This window comes from Erigeron canadensis, chromosome 3, assembly GCF_010389155.1.
Source record: "Erigeron canadensis isolate Cc75 chromosome 3, C_canadensis_v1, whole genome shotgun sequence".
NCBI lineage: Eukaryota > Viridiplantae > Streptophyta > Magnoliopsida > Asterales > Asteraceae > Erigeron > Erigeron canadensis.
Genome location: NC_057763.1, coordinates 23,469,504 through 23,485,049, shown reverse-complemented (window position 1 = coordinate 23,485,049; position 15,546 = coordinate 23,469,504). Strand labels below are relative to the sequence as shown.

The window sequence follows — 15,546 nt, the reverse complement described above, 5'->3', positions numbered from 1 at the left end:
TTTGCATTTTTATTCCTTTTTCTGTTTCTATTGTGTGTGTGGGAATTGTGTGTATGGGAAATCATTAAAAGTAGCAAAAAAGTAGATGAGAATGTTGAAATTGACAAATTGGTGTCAAAACTTGGAGTGATTAAAGGGCTTTGTCTCTAGTTGGATGATGTTTATGTTTCTAAGGTGGCTGTTTGGAGGGCCCAAAGTGGGTCCTTTATGTCTTTGTGTCCAAAAATTGAGGTGAAAAGTATGTGACACTCTTTCATGTAATTTGTTATTGCCAATTCTCACTTTTTGCTTTCAAGTGTCACTATATACGGTATAGTGAACTATCCACTTGCATGGGTGGAGCTACGATCCATAAAAGTTTTGAAGACGTGACGTATTTTTTTTTATATCTTTTTTTCGTCCCTACATAGATATATAAGTGAAGATAGGGTTAAGTGAAACCATAACTTTTATATCTTTTTTCGCCCCAACATAGATATATAAGTGAATATAGGGTTAAGTGAAACAATAACACTTATAGCCTAGTAGAATTCCTCCAACCTCTTAATCAGAGGATTGTGTGCGGCTTCCTACACTTTGACTTTTTCTTTTCTTTTGCGTTTCTATATATATTGTTGTTTATATAAAATGTTAGTTTTCCAAATCTACATTAATATTATTATATTACTAAAAATATTATTATATAACTAAAGAAGTTAAGACAATGTAAGTAAATACGTCACAAAAAATATAGTTATAGTTTTGTTGTTTTCTTTTAAATAAAAAGGTTTTTTTTTCACAATAGTATTTTTCTTTCACAAATGTATTTCTAATAAACATACGATAATAAGTTTTCATCATCTTAATTGTTTATTTGTTTCCTTCTCATACATAGATGTGAATTTGTATTTTAACATTTTGGTATAACACATCAAGTTCTAGTTTAGATAAATTTAGTTTGACTAAACTATTTATTAGAAACTGGATACACTTAAAAATTTTAATTTGCCCCAATGTAGAAAAGTTCCTTGCTCTGTTCTTGCTTTCATACATCCCTTTGAATTTAGTGGATATATTTTTGTTCAAGAAATACAACAAATCTAAATCACTACTATTTGAGGTAAAATGTAAATAGTCGTATCACTTATATGATGGATATCCTTATATCTGAGGCCTTCCGAAAAAGATCTTCGAGAAAAGTGTGTAGCAAACATACAAATGTCTATGCATGTGTATGTGTGTATGTGCATGTGTGTGTGGATATAAGAATATAAACAGTGTATAGTGTAAGGCGGAGCCATGTTGGTGCCAAGAGTGGCCAAGGCCCACCCCAAAATCCAAATTGCCATGTGTTTTAAGTATAGTGTTTTGGGGTCTTTAGTTTTGGCCCACCATATTTTTATTTTGACCCAGTAGTCGTAAAAACATTTGTGTTATAGTGATAACAATAATTGAGGTTAAATCCTAAATAAAAGATAAAGTATAATACCACACAATCACTTTTTGAAATGGCGTTTGGCGGTAGTGTTTTGCACAGTGCTTGTCTTCAATTCTTCTCAAATTTTTCATATTGATTTTTGCTTCCTAAAATCCTAATCAATGTCTAGCAATCGATCAACTTGGTATTTTACGATTTCTCAATTTTTTATTCTCTTTTATTGTTTATATTTATAGAATTATAACTTTATTACTAATAATTATTGTTTAGAAATTAGAATTGTGGATTTGTGGTGGGCCAGCGATATATCTAATAGGCTATCATCAATTTATCATAATTTTACTAATGTATAATGGTGGTTGTGAAAATGTGAATTGTAATTCTAATTAGTGTTGAAGTTTTTGTGCTTTATAATCTATTTCAACCACAAATCCGCCACTGAGTGTATGAGTATGACAACAATAGAAAAACATATACCTACATATTGAGTGACATATAAAAGCTCTATTAACATAAAATATTTTCTAAAAGACCAAGGCACATTGTATAAACATGAGTGAAGCAACATCGTTTCGAATTTGTTATACGATTATTGACTTGATAAATATAAAGTTGAGGATATTTTTGTTATTACCATGTTCTCATTAAAACTTGGAGAACACCATTGGTACGGACCGTGTTCTCACCAAGTTCTCGAAGTGGTGTTCTCATGAGAACTGGGAAGGAGGCAGTCAAGGAGGGAAAGGTGTGATACAGTAGGTCCAAGGTATTTTTGTTTTTTGTGTGTTTAAAATGTATTAAGAATAGCTAAAGTTATTATTAACTTCATAGGTGAAGTTTAGAGAATCTTGACCTTTTGATTAAGATCAAAGGTTAAAATTCAAAGTTGATATTTGAATATTGACCCTTGATTTTAATCCAAAGGTCAAAATCATCAACTTTACCTGTAAAGTTAATAATAACTTTAGAGGATCTCAGTCCGTTTAAAATAGATGTTAAATGAGAATGAGGTGCAAATGGAGTTAATGGTATTGTTGGTAGGGGTCATGTTCTATTTTAAGAGAAAAAATGATGCGACACTAATGTTGTAGTGAGAATGTGTTGAGAATAATGGTATTGTTGGAAGAGCCCTAAGCTTTACATGAAAGAGATTAACGTCTTCGTTTCTCAACCCCAGATAAGCTTAAACTATTCAATTTGTTTACTAGGATCTAGTTTAAGAAGTTCGTTATTGATTTTACAATATTGTTCAACGAAAATTTGTTATTAGTGTATTCCGCAAGTATAGGAAGTTGATTAGGTAACTTGTACTTATTTGCAGTGCATCATCCTCGACTCAACAAAAACTGCGCTAGTATAAAAAATTAAAAACCACCACGTCTAATCAAATAAATCATTCGGGTAAGCATTGTGCATGTTAAATTCTATCAGCAATGCTTTAGAGATCAATTTCCTTGGGTTTCAAATTGATTGCTGCCAATGCAAACTAGCAAGCAGGCCCGGTGATGAGCAGAGCAAGCAGCGCACTAGAACAGGGTACCAATTTTTTACCAATTTTTTTGGGCACCAATTTTTGTTTAACAGTACACATGTATTGACCCAAGTTATTTTACAAGCCCATAGATTCTAAAGTTTGTGCTACACATGGCAAACTAGCAAGCAGGCCCGGTGATGAGCAGAGCAAGCAACGCACTAGAGCAGGGTACCAATTTTTTACCATTTTTTTTGGGCACCAATTTTTGTTTAACAGTACACATGTATTGGCCCAAGTTATTTTACAAGCACATAAATTCTAAAGTTTGTGCTACACATTTAGTACAGTACAACCCTACACTGCTATTTAAAGGATAAATATTGCTACAACTTTTACTATATAAGGTAAGAACTTCGACGTCTATATATAAGTCTTGTACGATATATAATATTTGAACATGCTTAGTCACATAAATTTATTTCTCCAATTATAATCTAATTGCAAAAAATGTGTATCGTAACACACTATCTTTTCAATATATGAAGAATTTTTTTATGTTTAAAGGGCCCAATATATATCATTGGGCAGGGCATCTAAAATCAATGAGACGGTCTTGCTAGCAAGTATTCGGTCTTGTAACAGTTTGTAGCTTGTGAAAACCGTTTACGGACAAATTTAACTCTCCGTAAAGTCCAAATTTTTGGGTGTTCAATATATACGTAACGGAAACACATAATTCTATTTCTCTTGCAACAATGGTTTCTAGTTTAACGCCAAAATGAAGAACACAGCACATCTTATACTGTCGGTATCTACATCATAATATACATGAAAACATGTATTTTACTTGAGTACATGGACTTCCCACCCATTTAACTTTTTTCTTTTTAAATAGCGATAGCGTTAATATATTTGCAAGTGAAATAGGAACATGCATTAAGAACTTGTAAATTGAAAATTTCTCACCTAAAGAATGAAAAAGTGAAAAAGGTAATATTTGAAAATGAGGGTAAGAGTAATATTGAAGTTAACTTCTTGGCTTTGTGAAAAGGGCCAAAGAGAGGTAATAAAGTCATATAAATTGACTCCGACTTTGATTCTTTCTGCCTAAATTCCTCATCTACCGACTAAGATTAGCAAGAACAAAGCAAACAACTTGTTATTTGTCAAATTGATACTACTAATTCATAATCAGACAACTATTTTGATATTCAAAAGTACAATATCCTTTTTGATGCATAGTTTCCACTATAATGGTAGTGAAAACTATCCAGAATCATTTCAGTTCAACCAAAGAAACAATTTACTTGAACCAAATAAATGCTGAGAATTAAATCTAAAATTCTTACAAAATGTGATAATTCTCTAATCTTGAAAAACAATATAATGCTAGTGAATAAGCTTGAAACATTAATTTTTATCAGCACCTTCGTCAAAATACGAAGCTCCCCTCACCCGAAAAGCAAGTTGTTTCGAATGTTTAAGCACACGTCGCTCATCAAAGCTTTCCCATCCTTCAAACTGCAATCACAATTTTTGATAAATGTCAATTTAGAGTGAAAACAAAGGCAATTGTTAATGAAAATTGGCATACCTCTCGAAGCATGTCCATTGTTATTTCAGTGCCATGGAGGTCTAGGGTAGCGAGCTGGGTGCAGTTTTGCAACAATGTTGATGGAAGAGATTTGAGGCCATTGTTGTGAAGATGCAAAGCCTGCAACAGGTAGTTGGATCATGGAAAGGCAAGAGGCAGCGGCTAATTGGGTTTGTAGATTGGTCGATTCAAGTTATGTTTTATTCCTATCGGGTGATAATAAATTCACAACAATCTTGTGTCATATACAACAATCGCTACTTTAGACAGTCATACAATATGCATCAACATGCTTGAACTTGTATATAGCAAAAAATAGTAGTGAATTTAACATCACCTCTTTCTATGGGTTAACAGGGTAGAACAAAAAAAGTTACATTTAAAAAGGTCAAATGGATTGGATCCCTACCAAGTCTACCATATAGTATTTGTATTTCAATGCATAAACATCCTAAATTATTTATGCAGAAAATAATAACGGAAATAATGTAATTCTGACTGTAAGTTGAATATTCCAATAGTAAAGATATACTTTCCACACAAAGTATTTGGGTCATTCCAACCAGACCAGTTTCACCCATACCAAACAAAATCTGTTTTGAGCCATTACTGCCAACTCTAAAGAGACCCCGTAAGTGTTCTATCGGTATTCACATCTATGTAGGACTCTACAACACCTAAATACATTGTCAGAACAAACTCAGAATGACAGTAAAAGAGTGACATCTAGTAATCATGATGACCATTTGTTTTCTCTCAGACCCATATTCTGTTTAAGGGGAATGTGTCTTTTAAGGGGGAGTAGTACGAATCTTCAGCAACAACCCCCTCTCTACCTTGGTCGATCATCAGATGCTTTAGATCAAAATGTTGGATTCCTACTTCATAAGATTGCATACATAGATTTATTTTACTAATTGGATTTTGTAAGTCCCCGCACAATTGGAGTCACCTTTTGGAGAAGCCTTACCTGACCGCCTAAATATCAGTGCATCTATTGTTACTTGTAAAGAGCCATGATAATATGTTTCTCTAATTTACAAATAACACTTTAGTTGCCATTGTATGTAAGTGTACTTTATGTTTAATATCCATCAGTTACACTAACAAGAATCTGTTAATGAAGACTTCTGATAACTTTACTTAATCTCCAGCTTTTTCATTGAAAAGCACATAAGTATAGTGTGTCATACTTGTAAAAAGAGATCAATACCTTGAGATTCCTCAAATTGCTAAGGGTTTCTGGCAGCTCTACCAGAAGATTTGATGAAAAATCAACCTGCATAACATCATAGCAATCAACCAAAGTGTCATAAAACCAGAAATTATGAAGCAGGTGTTGATGGCTAGATGATTGGGTCGACCGGAATTAATATGGGTCAAAATAAGTTCTGATTAAGACAGTTTTAGGCTTATTTTATGAACAGAAATACCATATTAAAAATAATACTAGTCTTTAAATTAGTAAATCGAGAGGTTATATGAATTAAAAATAGAACCTTGGCCGAATTTCAACCCATTTGGCTCATTCCCTTTTGGCTAACTTTATTTATTTGACTTGTTTGAGATAAATACACAACCCAATTTCGTCCATTCATTACTAAATGGGTCAAATAGCCACCCCAAAAAATGAGTGTGAGGTAGAGAGAGACTAAGATCTTACTTCAACAAGGGCAGAACAGCTGCCTATGCATGAAGGGATGACGCTAAGCCTTCACACATTATTAATCAATTTATCAATAAGACAGAAGCATCACAAATTGTTTAAACCAGTTTCGATAGCATATCCAAATACTTAATTCACCTAATAGTGTTCACAATAGAAATAGAAAATAGTAACAATAATTCAACTTGCATCTGTGAATCTGTCTCAAGAAAGTTGCCTACACTTTCTTTTAGACGTCTAAGGAGCATTAAACAAAAATTTCCTTTTCATCTAAAATTACTAATTAATTCTCAACCACACGGTCCACACATAAGAAATGGTAACTTGTTATTAAAAAAAAAAAAAGAAGCAATAAAGAGCATTGCTCTGATGAAAATGAAAAAGTTTGAGTATTTGCCATGTTACCTATTATTATTGGCTTCTAAAACCTCAAGATGAACTAGAGATCCTATTTCATCTGGAAGAGATGACAACTGGTTGTGTGCAACATGAAGCTCCTTCAGGGAAGTTAAAGCAGCCAAATCAGAGGGTAAGGTTGTCAAGCTGCAAAAATTAAGTCACCAATTTAGCTGGTATGCTTTATACTCAAACAATTACATTATAATTAAAGTTTTTAAAAAAAGTAAATGTCAAAAGAAGCTATATGACATGCTTACAGATTCTGGCTCAAAGACAGGAACAAGAGAGACTTCAGTGACGAAAGTCCTTTCCAGCTAAGAAATTCATCTTTTATGCAGTTTGCATTCAAAAGAAGTTTCTACCAATTAAATACAAGATCTTCATATTACTACATTTTGTCGTATTAACTTTTTATTTAACAACAATAAAGTGAAAAATTTTCTCACCTGCAATGAAGTCAAACCCCCAATAGCTTCTGGTACATCTTGTATTGAATTGCAGCTGAGATCAAGGAATCTTACAGATGATCCACAATCCCACACTTCTTGAGGTATGACCTTTTCAGTTAAACTAGAAAAGATTAGGACCAAATTGCTCATTTTAAGAGTAGACAGTAGTAGTGACTATTCCAAACTAGCTAGGAGCCTAGGACAGACTAAAAGTAGATAATGCCTACCAGTCCGTAAGTACTAAACTATCAATACCAACATATAAAATAAATGTAACAATTGCACTGAAATGAACATGTAAACCAAACCCATAGATCACATCCTCATGAACATCTTCATATGGCCACTATTAACAACAAGAGTGAAAGGATTTTGAGAGAGAAAATGTTTTTGGAATAATTTCTTATTATTGAATAATGAGGAAATGATACAAAACTGAAAAATATATACTACCACTAACTACCTCCTAACCAACTTGCAATATATTTACAATTTATACCCTCTAACTAATATAAGTTACATAAAAGACCCAAACTGTAAAACAGAGTATATTTACTATAAGCTAAAATCTAAATCGGCTTGCATTCTTTAAACCACTTTCTATGCCGTATATGCTGAGCAGCTGATGGAATATTGGTTACATCTTTTACCCCCCCCCCCCCCGGGCGGCAAATTGGCAGTGTGAAAAGATCACAAATGCCAAATTTGGCAATGCACTTATGGTGAGGGGTCTTGCTCAGTCCTTTTGTCAAGACATCTTCAGGTTGCTCAGTTGTAGAGATGAATCTGGGTAAAATCTGGCCATTTTTCATTTTGTCTCGGACAAAATGACAATCAATCTCAATGTGTTTGGTTCTAGCATGTTGAACAGGATTTGATGTCAGCTATGTAGTTAATAGCGGTGTTATAGCACCGCTATAGCAGTGCTATAGCATATAGCGGACTTAAGAAAAAATAAGTCAAAATAGCGGTTCCACTATTATCACCACTATTTACTTCTATTACTCCGCTATTTTGATTTTTAAATAGCATTGATATCGTCGCTATTCAAAGTTTTGTTCATAGTAACATATTTCAAGACTTAAAAAGGTTTAAAATAGCATACCTGATTTGGAAAAGAAAGATTTCACCAGATCTAAAGGTAGAAGAAGATCTAAAGGTAGAAGATGAAAATTGACTAGAACAACCCTTCAAAAATTGACATTCTTAAAGACTTGTGACATATTTATTAAATATGTTAAGTATTAAGTATTATATATATAGATATTGCATAATATTTTAATTACCACTATACCACCAGTATAACCAATATATCATTTATTGGACCTTGACCCCTATACCGCCATTTTAGTGATTAACTACTTAGGATGTCAGGGCTATAGCAGAGGAGTTATCACAATGAATGGTAGGAGTGTCAATTGAAGAGTGTAGATCATGAAGGAGGCTCTTGAGCCAAGTAATTTCACAAGTACAGTCTGCAAGAGCTCGATACTCTGCTTGAGTGGATGATCTGGAAACTACATTTTGTTTCTTTGACTGCCAAGAAATGAGACTAGGACCAAGGAAAATGCAGTAGCCTGTGATTGATCTCCTGGTGGTGGGACAGGTAGCCCAATCACTGTCACTAAAAGCATTTAGGGAGCTGGTATCACAATAAGCTGAAAGAGCAGTATGACGTGGTTGCTTTGGGAAATGGAGACCTTGTCCAGGAGATAACTTGATGTACCTCAAAACCTTGTTCAGTGCTTTAAGATGAGTAGTTCTAGGAGAATGAGAAAATTGACTCAATGCTTAAGCTGCAAAAGAGATATCTGGTCTAGTGATGGTGAGCTATATGAGCTTACCAACCAGTGTTCTGTAATGAGAAGGATTTTCTAAAAGATCACCATCAGTATTGTTTGAAGGTTGGTGGGGATCAAGTGGTGTGTTTGAGGGTTTTTCATCAAGTAATTTGGCAGTGGTGAGAAGGTCCAAGGCATATTTTCTTTGAGACATGTACAAGCCTTCCTTGTTTCTGAAGAATTCAACCCCTAAATAGTAATGAAGGGGTACTAGATCTTTGATGCTGAATTTTGTGTCAAGTTGCTGTTTAATGTGAGAAATAATGGACATATTGGAGCCAAGTATTAAAATGTCATCAACATAAACTACCAAGGCAAGTATCAGTGTAGCTTTGTTTAAAGCCAAGTTGGAGCAAAAAAGATGATAATTTTGTAAACCACTGTCTGTTGGCCTGCTTCAAACTATAGAGGGGTGAGTTTGCAGACTGAATTGGGAGGTACTTTGATGTTGTAACCAAGGGGAAGATTCATGTAAACCTCTTCATGTAGATCACCATGAAGACATTGTTGACATCCAATTGTTCAATGAACCAGTCATGTTGAACAACTATGGCAAGGATAGTTCTGACTGTTACCATTTTGGCAACCGGGGCAAAAGTTTCCGTATAGTCTACCCCTTCGTTCCGTGTGAAACCTTTGGCAACTAAACGTGCCTTATACCTCTCTATGCTGCCATCAGCACGGTATTTGATTCGAAAGACCCATTTGCAGCCTATGGGTTCTTTGTTAGCTGGTAAAGTAGTGATAGTCCTTTATTATTGGACTCAAGAGCACTAATTTCTTTATGCATTGCTTCAACCCAGTTTGCATCTTTGGATGCTTGGGTATAGGAGTGTGGTTCTACTTGAGAATGTAAAGAATTGAGGAAGTGTTTGGTAGAGGGTGAGGAAATGTTGCAATAGTTGATGAATTTAGAATGATGAAATTTGGATTTGGCTTGATGCTTTGGAAGTTGACAGTAAAAGTCTTTTAGTTTCAGAGGGGTTTTCTGGGATCTAGTGGATGGAGGTCTTGTAGGAATAGGTGGAGCAGGATTGAGAGATGAAGATGAGGGAAGATCAAGACTGACAGATTGAGATGTTGAGCAGTTATGAGTGTCATTAGGATCATCAGTGGGAGAGGGGTTATCAAGTGGTGTGTGTTGTGGTGGGAAAGATGGTGGTGGTGTGGATGGTGGGGCAGGGATGCTAGGTGTCAGAATTTGAAGGTGCTGAGTTAAAAGGAAAGAAATAATTGTTGGGTGATTGAGAAGATGATAGGTGTGGAGGTGAGGTGAAAGTATTGTTTTGAAATGGGAAAATAGACTCATGAAAAATGACATTCCTACTTGTGAATGTGGATTTGTTTTGGATGTCATAGACAAGATATCCTTTTTGTGTGAGAGGATAACCAAGTAAAATGGATGCAGTGGCTTTGGAAGCAAATTTATCATTTGTTTGTTTATAAGCATAAGTTTGACATCCAATCACTTTGAGATGAGTGAGATCAGGGGGGTTGTTATAAAGAAGTTCATAGGGAGATTTGAAATGAATAGGTTTGGATGGGAGTCTGTTGATTAAGTAAGTGGCAGCCATAATACAATATCCCCAAAAATGAAGAGGAAAATGTGCATGGAATCTAATTGCTCTAGCAATTTCAAGTAATTGTCTGTGTTTTCTTTCAACCCTGGCATTCTGCTGGGGTGTATAGGGACAGGAGGTTTGATGAGTTATGCCATGTAAGTCAAGAAAGGTTTTAAGAGAAGAATTGATAAAATCTAACCCATTGTCACTTCTAACGGTTTTGATATTTGTTTTGAATTGATTTTGAACATATAAATGGAAGATTTTAATGTGTGAAGTTTCAAGTTGTTTACTTGGTAAAAGACATGTCCAAGTAGCTCTAGAGTAATCATCAACAATGGTGAGAAAAGATTTGCAGTTGTGCAATGTTGGTTGTTTATAGGGTCCCCAAATGTCAAGATGAACTAAGTCAAAAGGATTAGAAGCATGAGATTTGCTGCTTGGAAATGGTAAAGTATGATGTTTAGACATTGGACAAACTGTAGAAGTATTGATAGAATCATTACAAGAAACAAAAGGAGAAATTTCTTTTATTTGTTTAAGAACATGAAAAGAAGAATGGCCAAGTCTTGAGTGCCATAAGAAAGCATCATCACTTTTGGCAGAGATTGCAGAGGAGTTTTGAATTATTGCAAGAGTGGTGGGCTTGGTGTTGGTTGTAGCTTGCTGGTGGAGAATGTAGAGATCGTTACAGAGGGTGCCATGGGCAATTCTCTTGTAATGGTCCTGAAAGTAACAAGACAAAGGGGTGAACAAAACAGCAAAGATTGAAATGTGCTCCTAATTTACTGACAGATAGTAAATTGAAAGCAAAGGAAGGAATATACAAGACACCATGTATGGTGATGGTGGGTGTGAGAGTGACAGATCCATAAGTTGTGACAGTAGTATTGCTACCATCAGGGGAAGCGACATAAATGGCAGCGGGGAAAGTTTTAAGGTTATGCATGCATGATAGAGAATTGGATATATAATCAGTAGCACCACTATCCACTACCCAACCATTTTTAAGATGAGAAATAAAGGAGGCAATAAGAGAATACCTTTGTGCAGTAAGGTGAGGCAATGAGTCTAAAAGTACCTTCAGATGAGTTGTTTGTCTGACTGGTAGAGGCTTCTGAAGTGCCAAATTGAGTGTGCTGCAACATTAATGCCATTTGATTGAGCTGGTTCTGCAATTGATCCATTTTGGCATACATGGCAAGATCAGGACTATGTCCATTGTCATTCAGGGTTGATGAAGGAGTTGATTCAGATAAAGCAGGGGAGATAGGCTTCATATTGAGTTGATTGAAAATTTGAGATGGTGATGTAGTGATGTGAACACCCCTATAAGGTTGAGCTTGATGTGGGATCTGTGGTTTGAATTTGCCATGGAAAGGGTGACCAACAGGGAAGCCAACAAGCTTGTAGCAATCTTCTTTTATATGACCCTCCTTAAAGCAATTGCCACAATAAACTCCCTTTTTAAATGGACTTCTCCTTTGGTTTTCAGAGGGGTTTGATTTCCCATATTTGTATGTTGAGTAAGAAGGTTTAGAGTAATTTTGGTGAGGAGTTTTGTCATAATGGGATTGATGAACAGCAAGGGTAGTGGCAGTAGTTGGTTTGGCTAAGATACCCTCTCTTTGTTTTTCTTCTTGTCTTATCATGCTATATGCCTTAGCCACAGTTGGTAGGGGTGTTATGAGTAGGATTTGCCCTCTAACATTGGAGTAACATTCATTTAAACCCATTAGGAATTGGATAAGCCCTCAGTAGTTAATTACTAAAATAGTGGTGTAGCGGTCAAGGTCCGCTATATGCTATATTGGTTATAGCGGTGCGATAGCGGTGGTATAGCGGTAATGAAAATATTATGCAATATCTATATATAATACTTATTACTTAATATTTAATAAAAATATCAATTAATACTTTATACTTGATAGATATAGCAAAAGTCAAGCTTAAAAGTGTCAATATTTGAAACATTAGTGTTACTACTTGCAAAAATTAGTGTTTCTTTCAAGTTTTGGCCAAAAAAAAAAAAATGATATAGCACCGCTATTCTACCACTCTTTGGACCGTTATAGCCCCGATATCGGTAAAATAGCGCCGCTAATAGCGGGACCGCTATTTTACCTCAGGTCTGCTATCCGCTATAGCACCACTATAGCGCCGCTATTAACTACACAGGATAAGCCTTTTTCCTGTTGTCTCTCTCAGTGTTGGTTTTACCATTTTCACAAGTGCAGGTGCAAGTACATTGAAATGGTCATTCTAAAGCATCTAATTCATCCCAAAGACCTTTTAACTTGTGATAATAAATCTCAACGGCACAATTATTTTGATGCATTTGTGTAATATCATGAGACAGTTGGTAAATCCTATGTCCATCTAACTGTGAGTAATGGTCTTGCAATTCAGTCCATAATTCAGCAGCATTAGTTACAAAGTTAAGAAAGTTACCAATGTCTTCTGCAATGGTGTTAAGTAGCCAAGAAATGATCATATCATTGTTCCCATCCCATAGTGATAGGTATGCTGCAGTAACATCAGTTTTCTTGTACTCCCCCGTGACAATCTTTAGCTTATTTTTGGCATTGAGTTCAATCATCATAGAGCGTTTCTAGGCACCATAATTGTCAGATCCAATGAGTTTCTTTGAGATTAGAATTAAGCCTGGATGATCATTTTGATGGAGAAAGAAAGGATGATTTGATGAACTGATATCTAGTTGATTAGTGGTAGTTTCAGTGGTACCAACATTAGTGGTTGAAGGTGCCATTTTCAAAGAGAGAGAGAAAAATATGAGTTTCTTAGGAAAAAAAATTAGGGTTTTGATCGGAAAAATTTGGGGCTTTTAGTAATAAATAACAAGATGATCAATTAGCGGTTATTTCAGTAACAAGAAATGAAATCCTGATAGGAATTTGTGATTTATTGCAGCTTTATTGATATTATCGAAGAGAAAATAAGAGAGCGGGAAAGTAAAATTTTGAAATTCAAACCCGAGGAATCGCCGGAGAAGACGATCGGACCTAATTGATCGGTCAGAAAAGGTCGCCGGAGCAATCACATGACGTGATTGTTGGCTCTGATACCATATTAACAACAAGAGTGAAAGAATTTTGAGAGAGAAAATGTTTTTGGAATAATTTCTTATTATTGAATAATGAGGAAATGATACAAAACTGAAATATATACTACCACTAACTACCTCTTAACCGACTTGCAATATATTTACATTTTATACCCTGTAACTAATATAAGTTACACAAAAGACCTAAACTGTAAAACAGAGTATATTTACTATAAGCTAAAATCTAAATTGGCTTGCATTCTTTGAACCACTTTCTGTGCCATATATGCTAAGAGTGATGGTGTTAACCGATGGAATATTGGTTACATCTTTAGCCACAAACAGGAATCGGGAAAATTGCAAAAAAAAAAAAAAAAGGCATCATAAATTACCAAATTTAACAATGTAAGGGCAGTAAGGTATGTTAAGTTTTCTCCCTACGAGATAAAAAGAAGCATAGATCCAAATTGTTGGAAACATTAAAAGGAGAAAAAAACGGTAACAATGTTTCAACTTTTGTCGAAGTGGGTATGCAAAATTGCTACATTACGGTCTATGTCTGTTGTCTCGATACGACAAATGAAATTCATGTTGCATATATTGCAGGTAACATTTCTATGTCTAAGGATAAAAACCCAAAAAGCTAGACGTCAAAAAACAAAAAACTATATTAGCAACTTGGGTGACAGGTGATAGGGGGCTCATCGGTGATAACCAAAGAATAAGTAACATTATAGAGAATAAGCAAAAATAAAAAAACTAAAGAATTAACACATATCATAATAGGTTTATTATGTTTATTTACCTTAATGTGTATGTCATTAGATAGTGATATAACCCCGGTAAGCTTCCATCTTTGAAACTGACTCTTGACAACGCTCACTTGTTTCTCCCTCGTATTGGTCTCCGGAATTCGCGGAGAATTCAACACCACCGGAGGAGGTTCCTTTTTTATAGGACCACTCTAAAAACCAAATACCAAAACAAAAAAGAAGTATTTTTGTCAATCAAAACCTCTCGATCAAAAGAACTTTCCTATCATCCCTCACTATAATATAATCGTATTATCGTGCATTTATAACATTTCTTTGACAATACATAAATTTAAATTAAATCATTCATACTAACAATTCATATATTATTATACCTGAGCAAGTTTAAAATGCATACTTTTCATACTTAAAAACAAAAAAATTAAGTCCATTAAAATTAAGGGCATAAATTAATCCGTAAACGGTTAAATGAAGAGAATTACCCAGCCAAATTAATATAACTCATAATATATGTATATATACATACGTGTGTATATAAATAAGTATAAAAGAAGGAAAAGTACCCCTTGATGTAAGCCATGGGAAGCTATGAGCTGAATTTTATATATTCCGGTGGTTGTCCCCACCAATGAACTCAATTTCATTTCATCCTCAAGTATTTTTCCTGTCATTTTTATTATAATTATTATTTGGATATAGGCATATTATTTGTTCATTATGGAAGCAATCTCTCTACCTTTGTGTAGAGGTAAGACTGTTTACTGCTCACCTCTCCTACCCGCTCAGGGATTGGGTACAGTTGTTATATATAAAAATAAATAAAATGAAAGAAAAAGAAAAAAGAAAGACCTTTGGTGATAAGTTTTTGGCCGCGAGGAAGAACATCGGTGAGCGGTTGAAGTAATGATTTGAGCTGTTTGACGGTTGAATCCGGAGATATGTCCACCGGAATTGATCGTCCGTTGAACTTTACGCTTATTTTTATACTCGTCGTCATCCTCCCCACGCTCACTCACACAGTCCACCCTCCTATTTTATGGAATTTCTTCCGGTTATAACATTTACCTAATATAACCTCTCTCTTTTTTTTTTAATTCGTTTCCTTTTTTTTCTTTTAGTAAAAGGAAAACAATGATTAAATACTAATCGGATTTCCGCGCGATGTGACGGTGATGGTGGTGTGACGACGACGGCAGTGGTGGCGTCGATGTGCAGCGGTGACGGTGGTGGTGGCGTGGTCGTATATGTAATTTAATTGATGTAAGATTGGTTAATATGGTTTTTAATGGTGGGAGAATTTATGTCGA

The 15,546-nt window shown here is 34.9% G+C and overlaps 1 protein-coding gene across 1 annotated transcript; it reads right to left on the bottom strand.

Moving 5' to 3' along the window:
* Nucleotides 1-4,050: 4,050 nt before the first annotated feature.
* LOC122594370 (LRR repeats and ubiquitin-like domain-containing protein At2g30105) lies at nt 4,051-15,303 on the bottom strand. The gene is made up of 10 exons (XM_043766837.1): nt 15,089-15,303; nt 14,803-14,903; nt 14,272-14,430; nt 6,997-7,107; nt 6,808-6,908; nt 6,557-6,694; nt 6,149-6,197; nt 5,699-5,764; nt 4,486-4,605; nt 4,051-4,412 (listed from the first exon to the last, which is right to left on the bottom strand). Exons 1-10 carry the CDS (start codon nt 15,234-15,236, stop codon nt 4,302-4,304), a joined length of 1,104 nt encoding a protein of 367 aa, XP_043622772.1. The 5' UTR covers nt 15,237-15,303; the 3' UTR covers nt 4,051-4,301.
* Nucleotides 15,304-15,546: the final 243 nt, after the last annotated feature.

Excerpts from the sequence above, each read along its gene's own strand:
- LOC122594370 (XM_043766837.1), bottom strand. The coding sequence starts at position 15,236 with ATGACGACGAGTATAAAAATAAGCGTAAAGTTCAACGGACGATCAATT. Across the intron at positions 14,904-15,088 it reads CCAAAAACTTATCACCAAAG|GAAAAATACTTGAGGATGAA; the intron begins GTCTTTCTTTTT and ends TAAAAATGACAG. Across the intron at positions 6,909-6,996 it reads GGGGTTTGACTTCATTGCAG|AAACTTCTTTTGAATGCAAA; the intron begins GTGAGAAAATTT and ends TTTAATTGGTAG.